The sequence below is a fragment of the Octopus sinensis genome, linkage group LG5 (genome assembly GCF_006345805.1).
Source record: "Octopus sinensis linkage group LG5, ASM634580v1, whole genome shotgun sequence".
NCBI classification, from domain to species: Eukaryota; Metazoa; Mollusca; class Cephalopoda; order Octopoda; family Octopodidae; genus Octopus; species Octopus sinensis.
The window spans coordinates 26,219,221-26,239,417 of NC_043001.1; the positions used below are offsets into that span (position 1 = coordinate 26,219,221).

Consider the following 20,197-nt stretch of genomic DNA (forward strand, 5'->3'; position numbering starts at 1 on the left):
ATAACATATTTTCTAATGTTGAACAAAATCATGTTTATAGGAGACTAAACAGGTCTCAAATTTTCTAAATTATAGAAGAGAGAAACTTCTAATAATTTCACTTGAAATAATTTAAGAACTAACTTCATGCTGCACCCTTTTGTTACCAAATTTTTTCTGAAATGCACTGCTTTGTTTCAATTAATTTTGAAAATAAGGAAGAATTTTCTAAACTAACTTTGTTATCAAGCTCATGCTTGGAACAAATTAACAAGCAGTTCTGATGGAAGATTTTAATTTGAATCACTTTAAAACAGGTAGTTTGTCTTGTAGAACTATGGGTGATGTCAAGCAGGTTGGTATTGAAAGAGTTAAAAACCAAAGACAATCAAATAATGGGTGGCAAGAAGAGAAATTCTTTGAGGATGTTTTGCAAAATGTAAAACCTAGATTGGGAAGTATTCTTACACGAATGCTTCTAGATTTATCTTTGCCCATTTAGAGTTTTAAAGAAGGAAAAAATAATGAAAATAAAGTAAAAATATTAGTTTTACAATGTCTTTTATCAAGATTGAGATAAAATAATGTCTCTTTCGAAAGAGACATTATTTTAAACAGAAAGGAAATTTAAATTTTCAACTTGCTTTCACCGTTCTTAGAATATAAATTACTAAGAGAACTTACTCAGTGATGCAATGGAAATTACTTAGTGATGTATAGAAAGCAACAGTCAAGTTACTATAGTTGATGCAGAGAGCATTAAAGAAACTTGCAGTGAGAAAAAAACAATATTAGTCAATGACTAATGTTATTTTTATTTTTTCCAACAAGTACAAGAGAAACTCCAGACATATTTTAATCATATTAGTCTTCTTCTGAAAAGCATACTTCAACATCTTAGTGATGCAGTGATGAGAAAATCATTGACTGATGTTTACTTCATCAATCCCAATACTCACAGTAGTAATAGTAGTATGGAGCCATGCCCTGTAACAGCGTATTGCTTCACCCACCATTTGTTGGTGATTCACTACTCCTGGTGGATGGCACCTTTGTACCACCCAAGGAACAACCCTCCAACACATGGGTCTGTTTGGGTAGTTGTTACTGGCAAGGATTTTACAAGGTTGGAGTGCAAATCCTACCTCTGCCTCTTTTAGTCACCTTTCTATGTCGCACAGAGAAAATGCTGGGTCTATTCTTTGATATGCCAGCCCCAACACAGCACTAGAGCAACATGAAATGAAGTGTTTTGTTCAAGAACACTAACATGTTACCTGATTTGGGAATTAACCCCACAATCTGGCAATCGTGAGTGCTATACTCAAGCCACTAGGCCGTGCACCTTCACAATACTTAATTCATTAATCCCAATGCATAACTGATAATTATTTCATCAACTCAATATTTGATCAATGCTTACACCAGCCCTGGTAACTAACTGGTCCTTATTTCATCAGCTATTCCCTCTCAGAAAGACAAAAGGGGAAGTCCTCTTTGGTAAGATTTGAACCCAAAATGTAAGGCATGTCGTCTTATACAATACATTTACTGAAAATATATTTGCTATGGCTATGAGTGCAAGCATTGTTATGTGATTGAGAAATTTGCTTTCAAACCACATGGTTTCAGTTTCAGTTTTATTACATAGCACTTTGGACAAGCATGTTTTTTTTTTATAGAACTGGGCTGACCAAAGCCTTTGAGTGGATTTGATAGACAGAAACTAGAAGAGGCTTGCCATACACACGTGTGTGTGCATGCATGTGTGTCTAAGTATATCAACATTCACACTTCAAAAATTCCTAGCTACAAGTGGTGACATTAATTTTTTCTGTAAACATATCATTTACTAGCTTTGTGCCTTTGAAGAAGTGTGGAATAAGGGACCCCTTTATTTGAAAAACAGGTAATGGTTAGCAACAGGAAAAGCATCTCACTGTAAAAATATCAATTCTTCAATAATATATACGTCTAACTTATGCTAATATGGGGAAAAATACAGTTGTAAAAATGAACAAATGAATTATGAATGAAAATTAGCATATTTTAGAAAATAAATTATAGACAAAAATTTTACAGTAGAAGGTATTTTACTTAAAATAGAAACAAAGATAAATAGTTCATCAGGTATTATGATGTCTTTTTGAGAAACAGCTGTTAAGATTATAAGAAAAAATAATAAACAGAGCACAAAACAATGGAAGTAATTAATGAAAAGGAAAAAATGAGAAAAAAATGCATATTTAATAATTTTTAAGGAAGTAGGCCTTAATCTTATTATTTAGCAAAATACGTTCACTGGGGAGCCAATATTGCGTAGCTCTACATGTTGCTTCCCATTTTTATCCCTTCTGATTCCAACCCACCTAAAACTGCCCCTGGTCTTATGATACAAACAACCTATTTTAAAGTGATTTTAATTTAAACATCAAAATCTCATGTTAATTTATGTTTCAAATACCAGCTTAATAATAATGACTAAATTATTTTACTAAATTCTTCATTATTTTTTAAAGTAATTAAAACAAAGACAGTGTATGTCTACAGAAATATGGTAACAAAAGTGTTATATTATATTTTCTAATATTTCAAAGGCCAAAATAAGTAACATTTCATTGAAAGACAAATATTCTTTTCTACTCTAGGCACAAGGCCCAAAATTTTTGGGGAGGGGGCCAGTCGATTAGATTAACCCCAATACACAGCTGGTACTTAATTTCTTTTCTACACTAGGTACAGGGCCCAAATTTTTTGGGAAGGGGGCCAGTTGATTAGATTGACCCCAATACACAACTGGTACTTAATTTCTTTTCTACACAAGGCACAAGGCCTGAAATTTTGGAGGAAGGGGCCAGTCGATTAGATTGACCCCAGTACACAGCTGGTACTAAATTTCTTTTCTACACTAGGCACAGGGCCCGAAATTTTTTTGGGGTGGAGGGCAATGGATTAGATCAACCCCAGCATGCAACTGGTACTTAATTTATTGACCCCAAAAGGATGAAAGGCAAAGTCAGCCTTGGCGGAATTTGAACTCAGAATGTAAAGACAGATGAAATACCACTAAGCATTTCGCCCAGTGTGTTAACACTTCTGCCAGCTCGCTGCCTTATTGAAAGACAAATATTGCATCAGGGTTTATAATTTGGCATTTCAGAATATACATATTCATTGACCAGTGAACAATTAGAAATATCAATATGCTTTCTTTCCTTTTCTGTTCTTTTTTTCTTCTTTGTTATGTTCTAAGGGTTTTTCAAGAAATGTCATACACAAATATTTCTCTTTCTTCAAAGAAATAATACATTTTATCAAAATAAATATGATGCTTACCAAACTGGTGCTGTAAGTGCCATAAAGACCGAGAGTCCTGATGTAACTATGCATAGCAAAGGGAACACTAAGACTAATAAGAAACTCCCAAAACCGCCTTTCAATACAAAGTTCCAGAAACGATTTAAATGACGGGTAAAACTTTTTCCCAAGAAGCCTGAAAATTAAAGAAAAAGAAAAATCAATATTTTTTCAGTTCATACATACTTGTACATAAAGCAGAAGTTCCTATCATGCTTTGAATATTAAATCATAAAACTGGAATATTTTCAAAATTTTATTTATTTTTCTTTTTAATTTTGGTGAATTTCTTTTATACTTTAAAAGAATAAACAGGCATAGGAGTGGCTGTGTGGTAAGTAGCTTGCTTACCAACCACATGGTTCTGGGTTCAGTCCCACTGCGTGGAACCTTGGCCAAGTGTCTTTTACTATAGCCTTGGGCCGACCAAAGCCTTGTGAGTGGAATTGGTAGATGGAAACTGAAAGAAGCCCATCATATATATATATATATATGTATGTGTGTGTGTGTGTGTGTGTGTGTGTGTGTGTGTGTGTGTGTGTGTGTGTGTGTCTGTGTCTGTGTGTCTGTGTGTGTACGTGTTTGTGTGTCTGTGTTTGTCCCCCCAACATCACTTGACAACTGATGCTGGTGTGTTTACGTCGCCGTCACTTAGCGGTTCGGCAAAAGAGACCGATAGAATAAGTACTAGGCTTACAAAGAATAAGTCCTGGGGTTGATTTGCTTGACTAAAGGCGGTGCTCCAGCATGGCCACAGTCAAATGACTGAAACAAGTAAAAGAGTATGCCAATATGTTCTAAAAACTAAACATCATTTCATTCCTGCTCATGTAAAACAGAAACAGTTTATCCTTTAACATAGAAACAGAATTAAAAGTTAATATTAATAAAATTTCTATGTAACTTTTTAAACAGCCCGGCACCCACAACTTACAGAAATAATTTTTTGCACTCAGAATTATCAAAGCTTGGAAGAAACTACTCGCGTCAGTTGTTAGCTATCAGGACAGTGCATCCTTCAAGAATTCCTTCATCATCATCATCATCATTTAGCGTCCACTTTCCATGCTAGCGTGGGTTGGACGGTTCAAGTGGGGTCTGGGAAGCCAGAAGGCTGCACCAAGCCCAGTCTGATCTGGCAATGTTTCTACGGTTGGATGCCCTTCCTAACACCAACCACTCCATGAGTGTAGTGTGTGCTTTTTACGTGCCAGACAAGGCTGGCAAATGGCTACGGTTGGATGGTGCTTTTTACGTGCCTCCGGCGCTTACTGAAATTCACCAACACTACTCTTGACATGCTTAATGACACTCTGTCCTTTTTATGACTTTGAATGTTCTCTTTTCTATTTTTTGTATTTCAAACTTCTAGCTTTCATTGAGGTCTTTCATTATTTGACTTATTGCTGCTTTTTTCCCCTCTCTTTTAGTTTTTTTTTTTGATAAGTTGTAGTACACCTGAGCCACTGTATACAATTGAGACCCCCTTCGGTCATGACTGACCGTGGGATTGCACCTAGAAAGTTATCCTCCCAGGCACAAGTCCAAGCAAGGTTGTTTATGGAAGACCAGCAGTCGCCCATGCATACCAGCCTCTCCTCTACACGCCACCAGTGTTATCCAAGGGAAAGGCAAAGGCCAATACAGCTTGGCACCAGTGATGTTGCAACTCATTTCTACAGCTGAGTGAACTGGAGCAACATGAACTAAAGTGTCTTGCTCAAGAATACAACACGCAGCCCGGTCTAGGATTCGAACTCACAACCTCACGATCGTAAGCTCGACGCTCTAACCACTGAGCCATGCACCTTCACTTATACAATAAGCTCACTTTTATTATTAATATTATTTTTAAAAATTTACATTGCTGTAATTTTACATTGCACAAAGTAATAAATAAATGAAAATTCTTTTACTGAGAGCTAGAGAAGCTACTTTTATTAATATCAAATCATCTGAAACATTCAATTCAATTGACAAATAGATGAAAAATCATGGAAGGAACCTCAAATGGTGATTTAAATCAATTTATTAGAAAACAGTGATTTACTGTCAATTATTTTATATTTGAATTAATAATCCAATTCATAAGTCTTATCTACCTGTGGCTCTCCTCCTTCCTTCACTTCATTCATCTCTGTATCACTTATACTCCTCCATCTCATCGCCCCATTACCTGTGCTGCTTACAAATGGATGACACATGCTACAGAACATACATGCATTCAATTCCCTCAACCACCTGTACCAACATCCTTATCACTCTAACACATTCTTCCATCATTAGGTCTATGTATAAGAGACTACATTAAACTATCTGTACCCAGTACAGTTTAACTTTGCCCTTTGTCTACTGCTAACTACTCTCAACACCCACCACCTCTTGCCTTTGTTAACCTCTGTTATTGTCCAGTACAACCCTTCCTGACACCACCCCAGAAATTACTTCTATCATCATACTTCTACTCCTTTCATTCAGCACTTCTTATTTCTTTACTGCCCACAAGGGGCTAAATACAGAGGGGACAAACAAGGACAGACAAACGGATTAAGTCAATTATATCGACCCAAGTGCATAACTGGTACTTATCTAATTGACCCCGAAAAGATGAAAGGCAAAGTCGACCTTGGCGGAATTTGAACTCAGAACGTAGCAGCAGACGAAATACCGCTAAGCATTTCGCCTGATGTGCTAACGTTTCTGCCAGTTCGCCTTTCATTCAGCATTTCTTGTCTTTCTGTTGTCAGCACTCTCTCTCCTCCTTGATCACATTACCTGAGTGAGCAAAGTTACACACCTTAGGTTACAGAGTATTCTCTACACTTATAGCATACAAGGCACTCCACCCCTTATGCTGATGTTACTGTAGAAAGTCCACCTGCCTGCCTCAGTCTCTGTGCACCCTCTAGAGGGATTGGTGAGTGAACAGAAGACAAAGAGTCTTCAGAGCTCTCTTTAGTCCCGTCTTGCTGAGGGCTATTCAACCTCTCCAATGCTGGTGCCACAAGAAAAAGCATCCAATACATTCTGTAAAGTGGTTAAGTGGTTGCTAATAGGAAGGGTATCTAGTTGTTGAAACCAAGCTAAAATGACACATATGAGCATGAGCCTATGACAGCAGTGGCTCTCAATAAGAAGCATTTGAGCTCCTGATGGTTCATCCAACCCATGCCAGCATAGAAAGAAGATGTAAAGCAATGATGATGATGATAATTCGTGGAGTTGGAAATCCTTACACAACACTAAGAAAGCACAGTTTTTTCCTTAAAAGATTCACAAAAATAATTTTAACAATTAATGATCTTTTTTTAAAGATAATATTTATTTAACTAATGAAATATGCCTTTTTCATCAGATTGTTGCTTGCATCTTATTTGTTAGTTTATGCATATAAAACTCCTACCTGCATGAGGAGCCGCCTCGAAATCTGCTCTTGATTTATGCACATTTTGCCACAGCAGTCGTAAACGGGATATCAGTGTATGTACAACATAAGATTCTTTTGGATATAAAACACCCTAAAAAAAGGAATAAAAAAAAATTAAAACATGGTCATGACTTACCAACATTTTCTATGAAGAAAAATTATTGTAACACACCTCTCTCACTCATGCCTTCAATTATAATGCATTCATACTTGGAAGGTTTTTAACATATGCATACAAATATAAAGGTAGAAACATAAATTAAAATATTTTTCAAAGTATCATATAAAGTAAAAATTCAGCATAAAGAGAGATCAACTAGAAGATTGTTTTTTTACAGTTATGAAATACAATGCAAATCTCCAAAAGTGAATAAATAGATAAATAAAGTCTTTGGAGATTATATTCAAATGATAGTGATAGAGAAGAATCAAATGGAAAAGTAGCATGGTTTACTTCAGAGTTATGTAGGAGATTTGGAATTAAATGTAGGACTGTACACAATCAGTCTTGAAGATGCCCAAAAAGGCCTGGAAAATGAATTTTATATTATTATTGCATTGAAATTTGCTTTTCTTTGACAATAAGGGCAAGATATGTCTGCAAAGGAGCATCTTTCCAGAAAATTCAACTCCACCTTTTCTCACCTACATGGCACAAATTCCTCAAATCATCTTCGTTTACCCAAACCCATTGCACTATTTCACTCATTATACATCATCCATTTACATCAGCACAATCATATTTCTTAGATGTATTTGGCTGATGCTTTTTATACTCATGGATTTCCCCAGCATACTGCCATTCATTCTATCCCTCAGGTTCCTGTTACACATCTAGATATTATTGAACCTATTTCTGTTCTAGTTACTGTTGATCCCATCTCTTCATGGCCTTTATTAGCAAAGTATGAACAGTTTCACAAAAAATAGAAATAACAAGTAATATTTACATCAACTTGACTGAGTTCCAAGTCTGGCTTGAATGGATGAACACAAAACAAAGCTCGAAAACTAATGGGACTAAATAAAGGGATTACAACCTGAAAAAAACAAAAAGATTAATAGAAAACAAACAAAAAAAGAAACATTTTTTGTGTGTGTCTTACAATATTCTCAAAGGTGAACGGTAAGTAACTTGCTTACCAACCACATGGTTGGGCAAGTGTCTTCTACTATAGCCTCGGGCTGACCAAAGGTTTGTGAGTGGATTTGGTAAACGGAAACTGAAAGAAGCCCGTCGTATATATGTATATATATATATATAATATATATATATATATATATATAATATATATATATATATATATATATATATATATATATATACATATATATACATATATACGACGGGCTTCTTTCAGTTTCCGTTTACCAAATCCACTCACAAACCTTTGGTCGGCCCGAAGCTATAGTAGAAGACACTTGCCCAAGGTGCCACGCAGTGGGACTGAACTCGGAACCATACATATATATATGTATGTATGTATGTGTGTGTGTGTGTGGTGGTGTGTGTGTGTGTTTGTGTGTTTGTGATTGTCCCCCTAGCATTGCTTGACAACCGATGCTGGTGTGTTTACGTCGCCGTCACTTAGCGGTTCGGCAAAAGAGACCAATAGAATAAGTACTGGGCTTACAAAGAATAAGTCCTGGGGTCGATTTGTTCGACTAAAGGCGGTGCTCCAGCATGGCCACAGTCAAATGACTGAAACAAGTAAAAGAGTAAAAGAGAGACTGTTTGATCATTTTATGAAATGGAGGAGAGGTTTAGAGAGAAGAGTGATAGTGAAACTGTAATTCTAATATCTCAAGTAGTAATAATAGGAGCAATAAGAAGAATGAGAAGCAGACATAAGAATAATATAATTAGAAATGGAATAGCTCAAATCTGGATAATTCACAGTAAGCAGGAGTGGCTGCGTGGTAAGTAGCTTGCTTACCAACAACATAGTTCTGGGTTTAGTCCCACTGCGTGGCACCTTGGGCAAGTGTCTTCTACTATAGCCTTGGGCCGACCAAAGCCTTGTGAGTGGATTTGGTAGACGGAGACTGAAAGAAGCCCATCGTATATATATGTGTGTGTGTGTGTGTGTGTGCATATATATATATGTGTGTGTGTGTGTGCATATATATATATGTGTGTGTGTGTGTGTGTGTGTGTGTGTGTGTGTGTGTGTGTGTGTGTGTGTATGTTTGTGTGTCTGTGTTTGTCCCCCAACATCGCTTGACAACCGATGCTGGTGTGTTTAGGTCCCCGTATCTTAGCGGCTTAGCAAAAGAGACTGATAGAATAAGTACTAGGCTTACAAAGAATAAGTCCTGGGGTCAATTTCTTCGACTAAAAGGCGGAGCTCCAGTATGGCCACAGCCAAATGACTGAAACAAGTAAAAGAGTAAAGCAAAGAAAAACTGGGGATGTTCAGAACAGCAGTTACCAGTATCTTTTATCTTTTACTTGTGTCAGTCATTTGACTGTGGCCATACTGGGGCACCACCTTGAAGGGTTTTAGTCAAACAAATCAACTCCAGGACTATCGTTTTTTTAACCCTAAAACTTATTCTATCTGCCACATTTTGCCAAACTGCTGTTATGGGGATGTAAACACACCAACACCGATTATCAAACAATTGCAGGGGACAAACAAACAACAAGAAAGTTGAGGATAACTAATAGTAATGTTGCATGAGTACAACATTAAATATTTCCTATGAGAATGTAATAGTTGAAAAGGTTTGTTAGGAAATATATGTTGAACATGTTTAACCCTTTAGCAGTCATGTTATTCTGTCAACGAAAATGCTTATTTATTTACATTGTTTAGAATTAATTAGAGGCACAATGGCCTAGTGGTTAGGGCAGTGGACTCGCGGTTGGAGGATCATAGTTTCAATTCCCAGACCGGGCGTTGTGTGTGTGTTTATTGAGTGAAAACACCTAAAGCTCCACGAGGCTCCAGCAGGGGGTGGTGGCAACCCCTGTTGTACTCTTTCACCCCAACTTTCTCTCACTCTTTCTTCCTGTTTCTTGAGTAATGTTGCAATGGACTGGGGGGGAACACATAGGCCACAGAAACCGGGAAACTGGGCCCATGAGCCTGGCTAGTCTTGAAAAGGGCGCATAAATAAATAATAAGAATTAATTGTGCACTATCTTGTAACTTTGTAACTTCAATGATGTAATTGTTCATTTTTCGAATGACATTGTAGGGTATGTGTAAGAGGCTGGATCTGGCCAGTTTGAACCTAAAACAGGTAAAATATTTTGGCCTGATATGGCCAGTTTAAATGCTAAAAGGATCAAACGTTATACACTAAATTACCGTTATTATTATACAAACAAATATATTTGTGAAATTAGTGTGGTACCTGAAGAAAGTTTCAAACTTTTTTTAATATTATCAGCAGATAAAATTATTTATTTTGTTCATAGAATGCTTAGCAAACAGTTTCAGAATAATTTCAGTTTTTGAAATGAATCTAGCAACAAAGCAGAATTTTATGAAGAAAAAGATCTAAGAGAGATAACTCTTTACATTAGATTTAATTATTAAGGCTATTTTTAGAATCTTGTGAAAAGGGATATACTCTTTTACTTGTTTCAGTCATTTGACTGTGGCCATGCTGGAGCACCGCCTTTATTCTTTGTAAGCCTAGTACTATCGGTGTCTTCTGCTGAACCGCTAGGTTACGGGGGATGTAAACACACCAGCATCGGTTGTCAAGCAATGTTGTGGGGACAAACACACAAACATAAACACACATACACTCATATATATATATATATATATATATATATATATATAATATATATATATATATATATATATATATACGATGGGCTTCTTTCAGTTTCTTGGACATTTCAGTTTCTTAGACATTTGCTAAGGAGCTATGCAGTGGGACAGAGATTAAGACCATTACCATCATCATCATCATCGTTTAACGTCCGTTTTCCATGCTAGCATGGAGTTGGACGGTTTGACTGGGGTCTGGGAAGCCAGGAGGCTGCACCAGGCTCCAGTTTGATCTGGCATTGTTTCTACAGCTGGATGCTCTTCCTAATGCCAACCACTCTGTGAGTGTAGTGGGTGCGTTTTACGTGCCACCAGCACAGGGGTCAACAGCCATGATTGGTTGGTGCTTTTTACATGCCACCAGCACAGAAGCCAGTCAAGGTGGCGCTGGTATCGGCCACGTTTGGATAGTGCTTTTTACGTGCCACCGGCATGGGTATCACAACTAAAATTTCCATTCGATTTTAATTTTGATGTTGATGTACTTGACTCAATAGGTCTCCTCAAGCACAGCAGGTCGCCCTACGATCCAAGGTATTTTGGATGGGCTGGGGCTGCTATATGAAGCTGGTGCAGGTAATAGCCATGAACTCACGTTATGTAGCTGGGAAACAAATTTTCTACCACAAAACCAAGCTTGTCCCTTAATTCGCTATTAAAAACCAATTTGAATTAAATGAAATCACTGATGACAAAAACACAGAATATGTTCTTTTGAAATAGACAAAACACTAAAATAATATAAAAGAAACAAATGTCCCTATATTATATATTGTTTCTTAATAAAAAAAAAAATATATATATTTAGAAATTACCAAGAAAAAAAACATAGAGTTCCACATCCAGGCCCATGTCCTGTGTACATAATTCCACCACCTCCACATAGGATAGCGAGTGCTGGTCTTCCGGCGCATATATTTGTCAACTGTGTATGTATCAATCTGTAAAACATGGAAATGAAAATCTATGAAGAACATATTCAGTTACGGTAAATATTTATAAGTAATTATTGATTATCATTTTAAAGAAACACAGCTCTGGAAACGTCATACTGGTATAGTCAGTATAATCTATATATATAAAGCTGAAGTTGTCTGTGTGTGTGTCAGGTTTGGTAGCCTTCAACTAACACTATCTCCTCTGAGACCCTGCGGCGCAAGTTGACCAAAATTGAGAGTATGATAGAAGAAGGCTTGCTCTTCATTCTGTAGAAGATAAAATTCACATCGGACCATGTTAATACCAAAAATTATTTACATCAAAAAGGTGCTTTTTTCCTATGAAAATCCCTATTTTTTATGATTTTTTTACTACTGTGTCGCCATTTTTCGGTGTATTTCAACCAGAAAAATGTTCACTTAAAGAGCTACATAATGCAAAATTTTTACTTTTCAAAAATTCCAATTCTAAAGGGTCGAAACAAACCCAAGCAACGCCAGGTGATACTGCTAGTTGTATTATATATTGCTTTGTTTCTCTCTCTTATGGTCCAGGAATTGTGTTCATATATTCAATTATGGTTATTTTTAAAAAAATAGTATCTAATAGGTATAGAAATAGTGATGATAAGTAGGGAAGGTTTAATAACTAAGATGGTGGCCATAACACCCTGTTTTTGAAGACTTACAAACATATTCCAATCACTGGCCCATTGTCAGCATGTCCCTTTTATGACTAATAGATAGGCTACCATCTTATAACCATAAAATAGCATTGCTGTGGTCAGGGGCAGTTAACTCTTAAATAGCTGACCGCATAAAAATGAAATACTGTAAGACATGGGAAACCTTTCACTATAAGTAGTAACAACACTGGTGAATGAATACTAAGACTCAGTTTTCATTTACAGATGAAATAATTTCACTTATAATTTCACAATTTCACATTTCCCCTCTCCTACAGATGTGAATCATTTTGACTATGAAATAACCCATCCTCTGTCAAATCACTTAATTAAAAAAATCTGTAAATCTGTAGAGATATCCTTAACATACAATAGAACACGGTATTGACTTATAAAAGCATTTAATATACTTTGCAGTATATTATGGCTGCATAACAAAATACAATGTCCCTACAGGTCATTATCCTCTGTTAAATGACAACAATTTGGGTCCAGTCTATTTAACCACAATCAGACCTTTGAAATATAAATATGTTTTCTCCAGAAACATAAAGAAATTTCTTTTTGCTTAAGCTTCTAAATTTAATGTTTATATTATTTTTTGAATAATGGTTTGAAATTGATATTTACCATATCTTGCATGGCATTATATGTATAAACATACAAATTGTTCAAATCTGAAATCACCGTAAATCCTCAAGTATAGTCCGCCCTTGAGTATAATATGCAGGAGAATTTTAGGAGGCTGTGCATCTGAAAAACCTAAACCTTGTGTATAATACGCACCTCTTCTCTAACTTGAGTTGTGCGTAATTAAGCCAGCAGCAACTAGTCAAACAAACACTTCCGCGCATGCGTAATACAATAATGGTGATGTTCTTAACTGTTATATGGGAATGTAAATATGTTTGCAAATTGTTTTTGTTACATGTTATTCTGTGTTCTGAATACTTTTATTTTAATAAATGTTGCTTACTGCAAGTTGTGGATGATTCTTTTATGACTTCATTACTTTCAGGCTTAGCTTAAGGTATTTTTACGCCCGACATCACAAAATGTGTTTGAATAAACATTGCCAGACAGTAAATAGAGACTCAGACATTGCTTAGAAAATATTTTTCATTTTTAACCTCGTATATAGTACACACTAGGGATTTTGAACTTTAAATTTGGGGAAAAAATGTGGATTATACTCAAGGATTTACGGTATCAATTTAGATATCTTTTACCTCTTTTTTGCCAGCTGGTCCAGTTGAAAGCACCCTGTTCATAATGATAGTTGGCACGACTTCTGTATCTCCTCTGAACTGTCTTACAACAAGCCAGTGTTGAGGGAACCAAATCTTGGTTGCAAATGTGAAAACCCTTGTTGGTACTTTAACCTTGCCAAGTTCCTTGCGTAGAATTGGTTCTCTCTGAAAAAATTGAATTGTATTTAGGTTCATGTCTACTTTTACATTTTTACATATTCAAAAATACTCTTAAAGATTTATAACAGATAGGAGTCAAAAATTTAAATCCCTCAATCTCTCTTACATGTACATATACATGTGCGCACACACACACACACACACGTGCACAGATGAAGTTAGCTAACTATTCAAATAAAAAGATAATAATGGTTAACACAACTTATTTGGGAGAAAATTATTTTAGATGCGATGCTGTTCAGGTTTGTACCAGGATGGAGGACCACTGATGCTCTCTTCCTAGTGAAACATCTACGAAAAAATGTTGGTAAGAACTCATGTTATGAAAGTAAGAGTAAGTAAAGGCATTGCTGTTTCTTTTTTGAAATATAATGTGAGCACAATAAAATATCCCAGATTTATGAAAACCACTACAGCTTGTTTAAGAATAAGCAGAAGTCAAAAAAACAGAAAGATAAGTAAAGAGAAGGTGAAGTAACTCAAAATCTCTCGTGGAGGCGCCATCCAACTAAAATGCAAATATATGGGAAATTACCACCTGTGTCATCTCTTGTGAAGGGTAGGAGAGTCCAGTTTGCTGGACATTGTTGTAGAGCTGAAAAAGAAGTAATTTCTACTCTTCTCCTCTGGAAGCCATCTACTCGCAACACCAGAGGGCGCACACTCTCCTACCCTGATGTAATCTCCAGGGATACAGGCATCCAGCAACAGGACCTCCGTAATGCTATGATGGACCGTGAAGTCTGGCGCAACATGGTAAATTCCATTGTCTCGACCACGGTCGAACAATGATGATGATGATGAACTCTTTGAATGAATGTAAGCAATAAAATCATCTTATTTTTAATTGTCTTTATAAAACGAATGTAATAATGATAGCTAAGCTACTGTTAATAACAGGATCTATTATTTTGCTAATGCTATCACTCAATAGGCTATTTTTCTACACAGGCAGAGACATGGCTGTGTTGTTAAGAAGCTTGCAACCATGTGGTTCCAGATTCAGTCTCACTGCACACACTTTGGGGTAAGGGTCTAATAACTGAAGTTAACTAATAATTTATGAGTGTAATTTGACAAGTGGAAACTGTGAGGAAACCTGTTGTGTGCATGTGAATGTATGTATATATATATATGTGTGTGTGTATGTGTGTGTTTGTCTGTGACTGGGTTTATGCTTACACTGGTATAAAAATTGGTGTTGTTTATATTGTGTTCTTTACATCCTGAAACTTAAAACTATGACAAATAGACATTGTTGAAATGAATACCAGAACTGAAATAAGCACTGGATTCAGTATGAATAGGTGCAGGGGTGACTGTGTGGTAAGTAGCTTGTTTACCAACCACATGGTTCCAGGTTCAGTTCCACTGCGTGGCACCTTGGGCAAGCATCTTCTACTATAGCCTCAGGCCGACCAAAGCCTTGTGAGTGGATTTGGTAGACGGAAACTGAAAGAAGCCCGTTGTATATATGTATATATATGTATGTGTATGTGTGTGTGTTTGTGTGTCTGTGTTTGTCTCCCTAGCATTGTTTGACAACCAATGCTGGTGTGTTTATGTCCCCGTCACTTAGCGGTTTGGCAAAAGAGACCAATAGAATAAGTACTGGGCTTACAAAGAATAAGTCCCAGGGTCGAGTTGCTCGATTAAGGGAAGCAGTCAAATGACTGAAACAAGTAAAAGAGAGTAAAGAGAGTATGAAAGCTCAAACCCTTGAAGCGGGTGAGAGTGCAGCATGGTCACATTTCAATGACTGAAACCAGTAAAAGAATAAAAGAAAGTATAATTACATAGATATAATTTCCATTAGTCTATAGCGTTATTTAACGTCAATCAAGACTTTATTTATCCTACACATGTGTAACAGAGTCTATGTTCAACTCTTCTTCATTAGATGCAGTCATTTAAGGGGGATTAGCCCTATTAACTTTAAGAAAATGGCTCACCCCCAAGGCATTCTGTTACTAGTGTCATACATTGAAGTGTGGCCTGACAAGTACTTATAGTCATGTTAAGATTTTAATTCAGTTACCATCAACATAATTTCATCCATTTTTCCCTGGTTACATGAGTTAGGTGTTTTCTCCAACATGTCATTATCACTAACATGTCCTTTTTGCGGTTTGACATTCTCAGCTCAACTTTCACCACTGCTTCTTGCATTTACCTTTTTACCTGGCACCTTCCATTTGTCCAATTTAATATGTTTTATCCAACTGTCATTCTTCATACACATCACATGGCCCTACCACCACAGTTGTCTCTCCTGCACCCTACATCTGATATCTCTTACACCCAGTTTCTCTCTCATCTCATTTATGCTTCCTCCTTCATGTATATTTATTTACACGTCCAGTGGAACTTGCACACAGTTTCATTCCTACCTTAGTACATCCACTACATTCAATGCCCACATTACACTTCAGCCACAAGAATCATACAATCTACCATCACTTTGAGAGAGAGAGGGAGAGAGAGAGAGAGAGAGTCTCTCTGTTGCCTACAGAGGTAACAACTTCCTGAATTCTTTCTATTCCTTTCTTGTTCTGGTAACTATATTTATAGAATACCCACCTCCCTTATAGATTAGGCAATCCAGGCAACAGAATCTATCAACTACTTCCTGAGATATGTTTGGGGCATTTGAAAAACTCATCTCTTAGCTGTTCTTGCAGCTACCCAGTCTTGTATATCTATTACATAAGAGGCCCTTCTTCTTTGCCATTCACTTATGATTCCATAGTTTACGTTAGATACACAGTTTAGAAGCCCAGCCTATAACTTTTCAGTAATTCAATCATTGTCGCTTTCCACATGTCAACAGAGACTTGTATTTTTTCTTGCTGACTAAAACTTTTGTCATTTGCTAGATTTACTTTTAGACTTCTTTAGTTTAAGCTCAGTGGTCATGTTTGGAATTGTTTCTTTAATTCTTCAACTGTGAGAACAAAACCATCTGCACACAAGAGTTCTCATAGATAGCTAGTTTTGAACTCCTCTGCTATGGTGCAAGTCAATAAAGTATTCATCAATTAAACACTACTTTGATTGATTTAACTGATGGTATATGCTCATGTCTACCCATTTACATCAAGTTAGATTGAAACAGCTAGAGATCTCGGACATGTATTGTGAGGGGATAAGTATTCATCAACTTTTCTATCAGAAGGCTAATATCCTATTGACTCAACCAACTGCATCACACTTCATCATCATCGTTTAACGTCCGCTTTCCATGCTAGCATGAGTTGGACGAATGACTGAGGGCTGGCGAACCAGATGGCCGCACCAGGCTCCAATCTTGATCTGGCAGAGTTTCTACAGCTGAATGCTCTTCCTAACGCCAACCACTCCAAAAGTGTAGTGGGTGCTTTTACGTGCCACCAGCATGGGGCCAGTCAGGTGGTACTAGCAATGACCTCGCTCGAATCTTTTACAGATGCCATCGGCACAGGTGCCAGTAAGGCAATGCTGGTAATGATCACGCTCGAATGGTGTCTTTTATGTGCCACCGGCATGGAGGCCAGATAGCCGCTCTGGCAACGATCACGCTTGGATGGTGCTCTTAATACCCTACTAGCACGGGACTTGAGTGCCAAAAAAAATTACTTAATGTTTGATAAAAAGACTTCCTCTATGTTCTTTTTATCATATAAAAGAAAAGTATATTGCTACTGATATTGTTTACAAAATTTCAAAATATTTACCTCCTTGATAAAGTTGAGGTCCCTTCGCAGAAAGTAAACTGCTTGTTTCAGATCTTGTTCCTCACAAAGACTTACCGCAATATCATGGGCTGACCATAGATTTTGATTAATGAATTCTTCCTAAAAAATATAAAAGAAAACAGCTTTAATAAATCATTTAATTTGGTAAACGCCTAATAAATATAAATTAGACTTAAAGTTCTAAATGATAGTCTGAAGCACAACAAATTGAGGGAAAAATATAGTTTCTCACTTCAAAACGCTCCAATTGCTCATTTTTCCAGGCTGGGATTCGAGATTTCACTGGGTATTTAACTTTTAAATGTTCCATTAACTGAAGAGGCAGAAAAGAAAAAAAAAAAAAATTAAATTAAAAATAATAGGTTAATAGTCAATCCTCATTTATTACAGGGGTTTGATTCCAAAATCACATACTAGTAAATGATATCCAAGCACTTTGAAAATAGAATGAATGGTGGAGTCATTGAAACCAAACTTGCAGCCCACAACAGTGAAGCTTCCACTGTCAGGTATTTTCTTGACTATCTCTACCTTTACATGTTAAAAATACACTTGACTGCATCATTGGTTAGAATCAGATGCCTTTGCATCTTTCTTCTCACTGGTCCCATGTTGATGGGTACAAATATGTAAATGCAAATAATATATATGCAGCCTCACAGTTTGTTCATGTAAGCACAAGGAATCATCAGTGCATTCGGTGTAGTTCAGCATTATGGGTTGTCACTGGGGTGCATTCCTGTGGTACAAGTAGAATCTTAAACTGACCGCTAACTTGTTTTATCACAGATCAATCTACAATAAGTGTAACATGTTGTTCCTTCTCAAGCCATGCCTGGCTCATAGGGCTGGTTTCCCTGGTTTCCTTGGCGTATAGGTTCCCTACCTGCACGGGATGCCAGTCCATCGCAGGTGAGCTGCAAGATGTAGGAGGAAAGAGTGAGAGAAAGTTGTGGTGAAAGAGTCAGCAGAAGTTCACCATTACTTTCTGCCAGAGCCGTGTGGAGCTTAGGTGTTTTCCTCATAAACACATACATCGCCCGGTTTGCGATTTGAACGTGTGATCCCTCGACCGCAAGTCCGCTGCTCTAACCACTAGGCCACATGCCTCCACTAAGTGTAACATGGTTTACAATTAAGCATACCATGTTATCTCAGATCAGTAATGAATGAATCAGTGATAAACAAGGCTACATATATTCACTCGCAGTCTTACCATTTTATTCCCATTATAAGCTATTTACTGAAAGATCAAAGATATCAAAAGAGTCTACCTTATCTTTGTGTTCAACCATCTTTTGTTGGATTTTCTGTACTGCCTTCTGCATGGCAAGTACTGACTGGGCCTGAGCAACTAAAAGTTGTCCTGAAGAATAGAGACAATGGCATTTAAAGAAATGAATAAAACCTCAATAACCAAATATAAGTAATAAAGCAATCTTCAATGACTTATGGAATTATGAAAACCATTTGAAGTCTGAATCATGAATATTTTATTAAAAGTTTACTTGAGATGCCTGACAATTCTCACTTGCAATGTTTCCTTCATTTCTTAGCAGAAAATGTCCCCGCCAAAAAAACACAACAAAGACAAAAAACGTTTTTATTCTATGAAGCCTACCTACAAATAAAGATAGAACTGAAAGGAATTAGATATTATCATAACGTCACATATACTATGATTCTGACAATAACATAATTAATTCCTTCAGCAACACATCTATGACAATAATTTGTAAAATAGGTACAGGGCAATAAATTTGCAAATGGGTGTTAAGTGATTGAATTGACCCAAGTACTTATTTTATCAACTTTTGAAGGACAAAAAACAAAGTTAGCCTTCTAGAATTTGAACTCAGAATACAAAGGGGATCTTTTCGGTTTGAATGGCAGTTTTTTCTAGCGGTGTCATATGAAATTGTCACCCATAATTATGACCCTAGTATCGATCTATTACATTCCTATCTGTTTTAGGGTTAGGGTTAGTTAGGGCTAGGGGTGGGGGGAAGGGTATCTTTTTTTCTTCACAAATGTAAATAAACCCAATCTGTTTCTTAAACAAGGGACATATTCATACGGCACAGAATGCTTTTTACCTCAATAGACGTAATTGATTGGTTGAAATTGCAGAAATTGAAGAAAAAAAACAACAAATATCTTACAAACTATAGAATTTTCTCAATAAAGCCAAGAGAAAAAGATGTTTTATAAACACATTCTACCAGTATACGAAGTTTAAAATTTTTTAGTTACCTAGAAATTATGTTAAAAACTGCCGTTCAAACCGAAAAGATCCCACAAAGCTTTGTAACTACATACTACAAAGCATTTTCACTGATGCTTTATGCTCTAACAATTCCTGCAATCCACCACCCTCGCCAGTGCTAATAATGAAATATTGTCATGCTGTTGGAGAGTTTAGAATTTGCTGGTGCATACTCTAAATGAAAACATTCATTACTTATAATTTTCTATAGGCTGTTATCAAATTTCATGTAGAAAAACAGTTTTTTGAGTCCTTTTTTAATTTTACACCAGAATATGAAGAAAACATAATGTTACATCTTTTACCAACCCAAATCCATATAATATTAGGTGAATAAATTTGACTGCTTAATTGAATTAATAATTAATAGTAGTCTACAAACAATAACTCAGAGCACCTTTTCAAACTCCACCTGTCTAACACCTGTGGACATGTTTACAAAGTCAGAAAACAGCACAGCACCCATGACTTTCGGAAACATTTTTTCACGCTAAGAGTTGCTGAAGTATGGAACAAACTGCCGGCATCAGTTGTTAATTGTTGGAGCACTGCATCCTTCAAAACTTCCATGCTTCCTGAGATTTGCCAA

General features: G+C 36.5%; 1 protein-coding gene across 2 annotated transcripts in view; it reads right to left on the bottom strand.

The window, feature by feature from the left end:
• LOC115211608 overlaps positions 1-20,197 on the bottom strand; it is a 481,864-nt gene that overhangs the window by 262,956 nt on the left and 198,711 nt on the right. For both annotated transcript variants that reach the window (XM_036503259.1, XM_029780201.2), the window contains exons 14-21: positions 18,617-18,708; positions 17,575-17,655; positions 17,322-17,441; positions 13,408-13,593; positions 11,370-11,495; positions 7,714-7,803; positions 6,740-6,854; positions 3,316-3,472 (exon numbers count right to left, since the gene is read on the bottom strand). In XM_036503259.1, the coding sequence (XP_036359152.1) occupies positions 3,316-3,472; positions 6,740-6,854; positions 7,714-7,803; positions 11,370-11,495; positions 13,408-13,593; positions 17,322-17,441; positions 17,575-17,655; positions 18,617-18,708 (967 nt within the window). The remainder of the gene's footprint in view (positions 1-3,315; positions 3,473-6,739; positions 6,855-7,713; positions 7,804-11,369; positions 11,496-13,407; positions 13,594-17,321; positions 17,442-17,574; positions 17,656-18,616; positions 18,709-20,197) is intronic.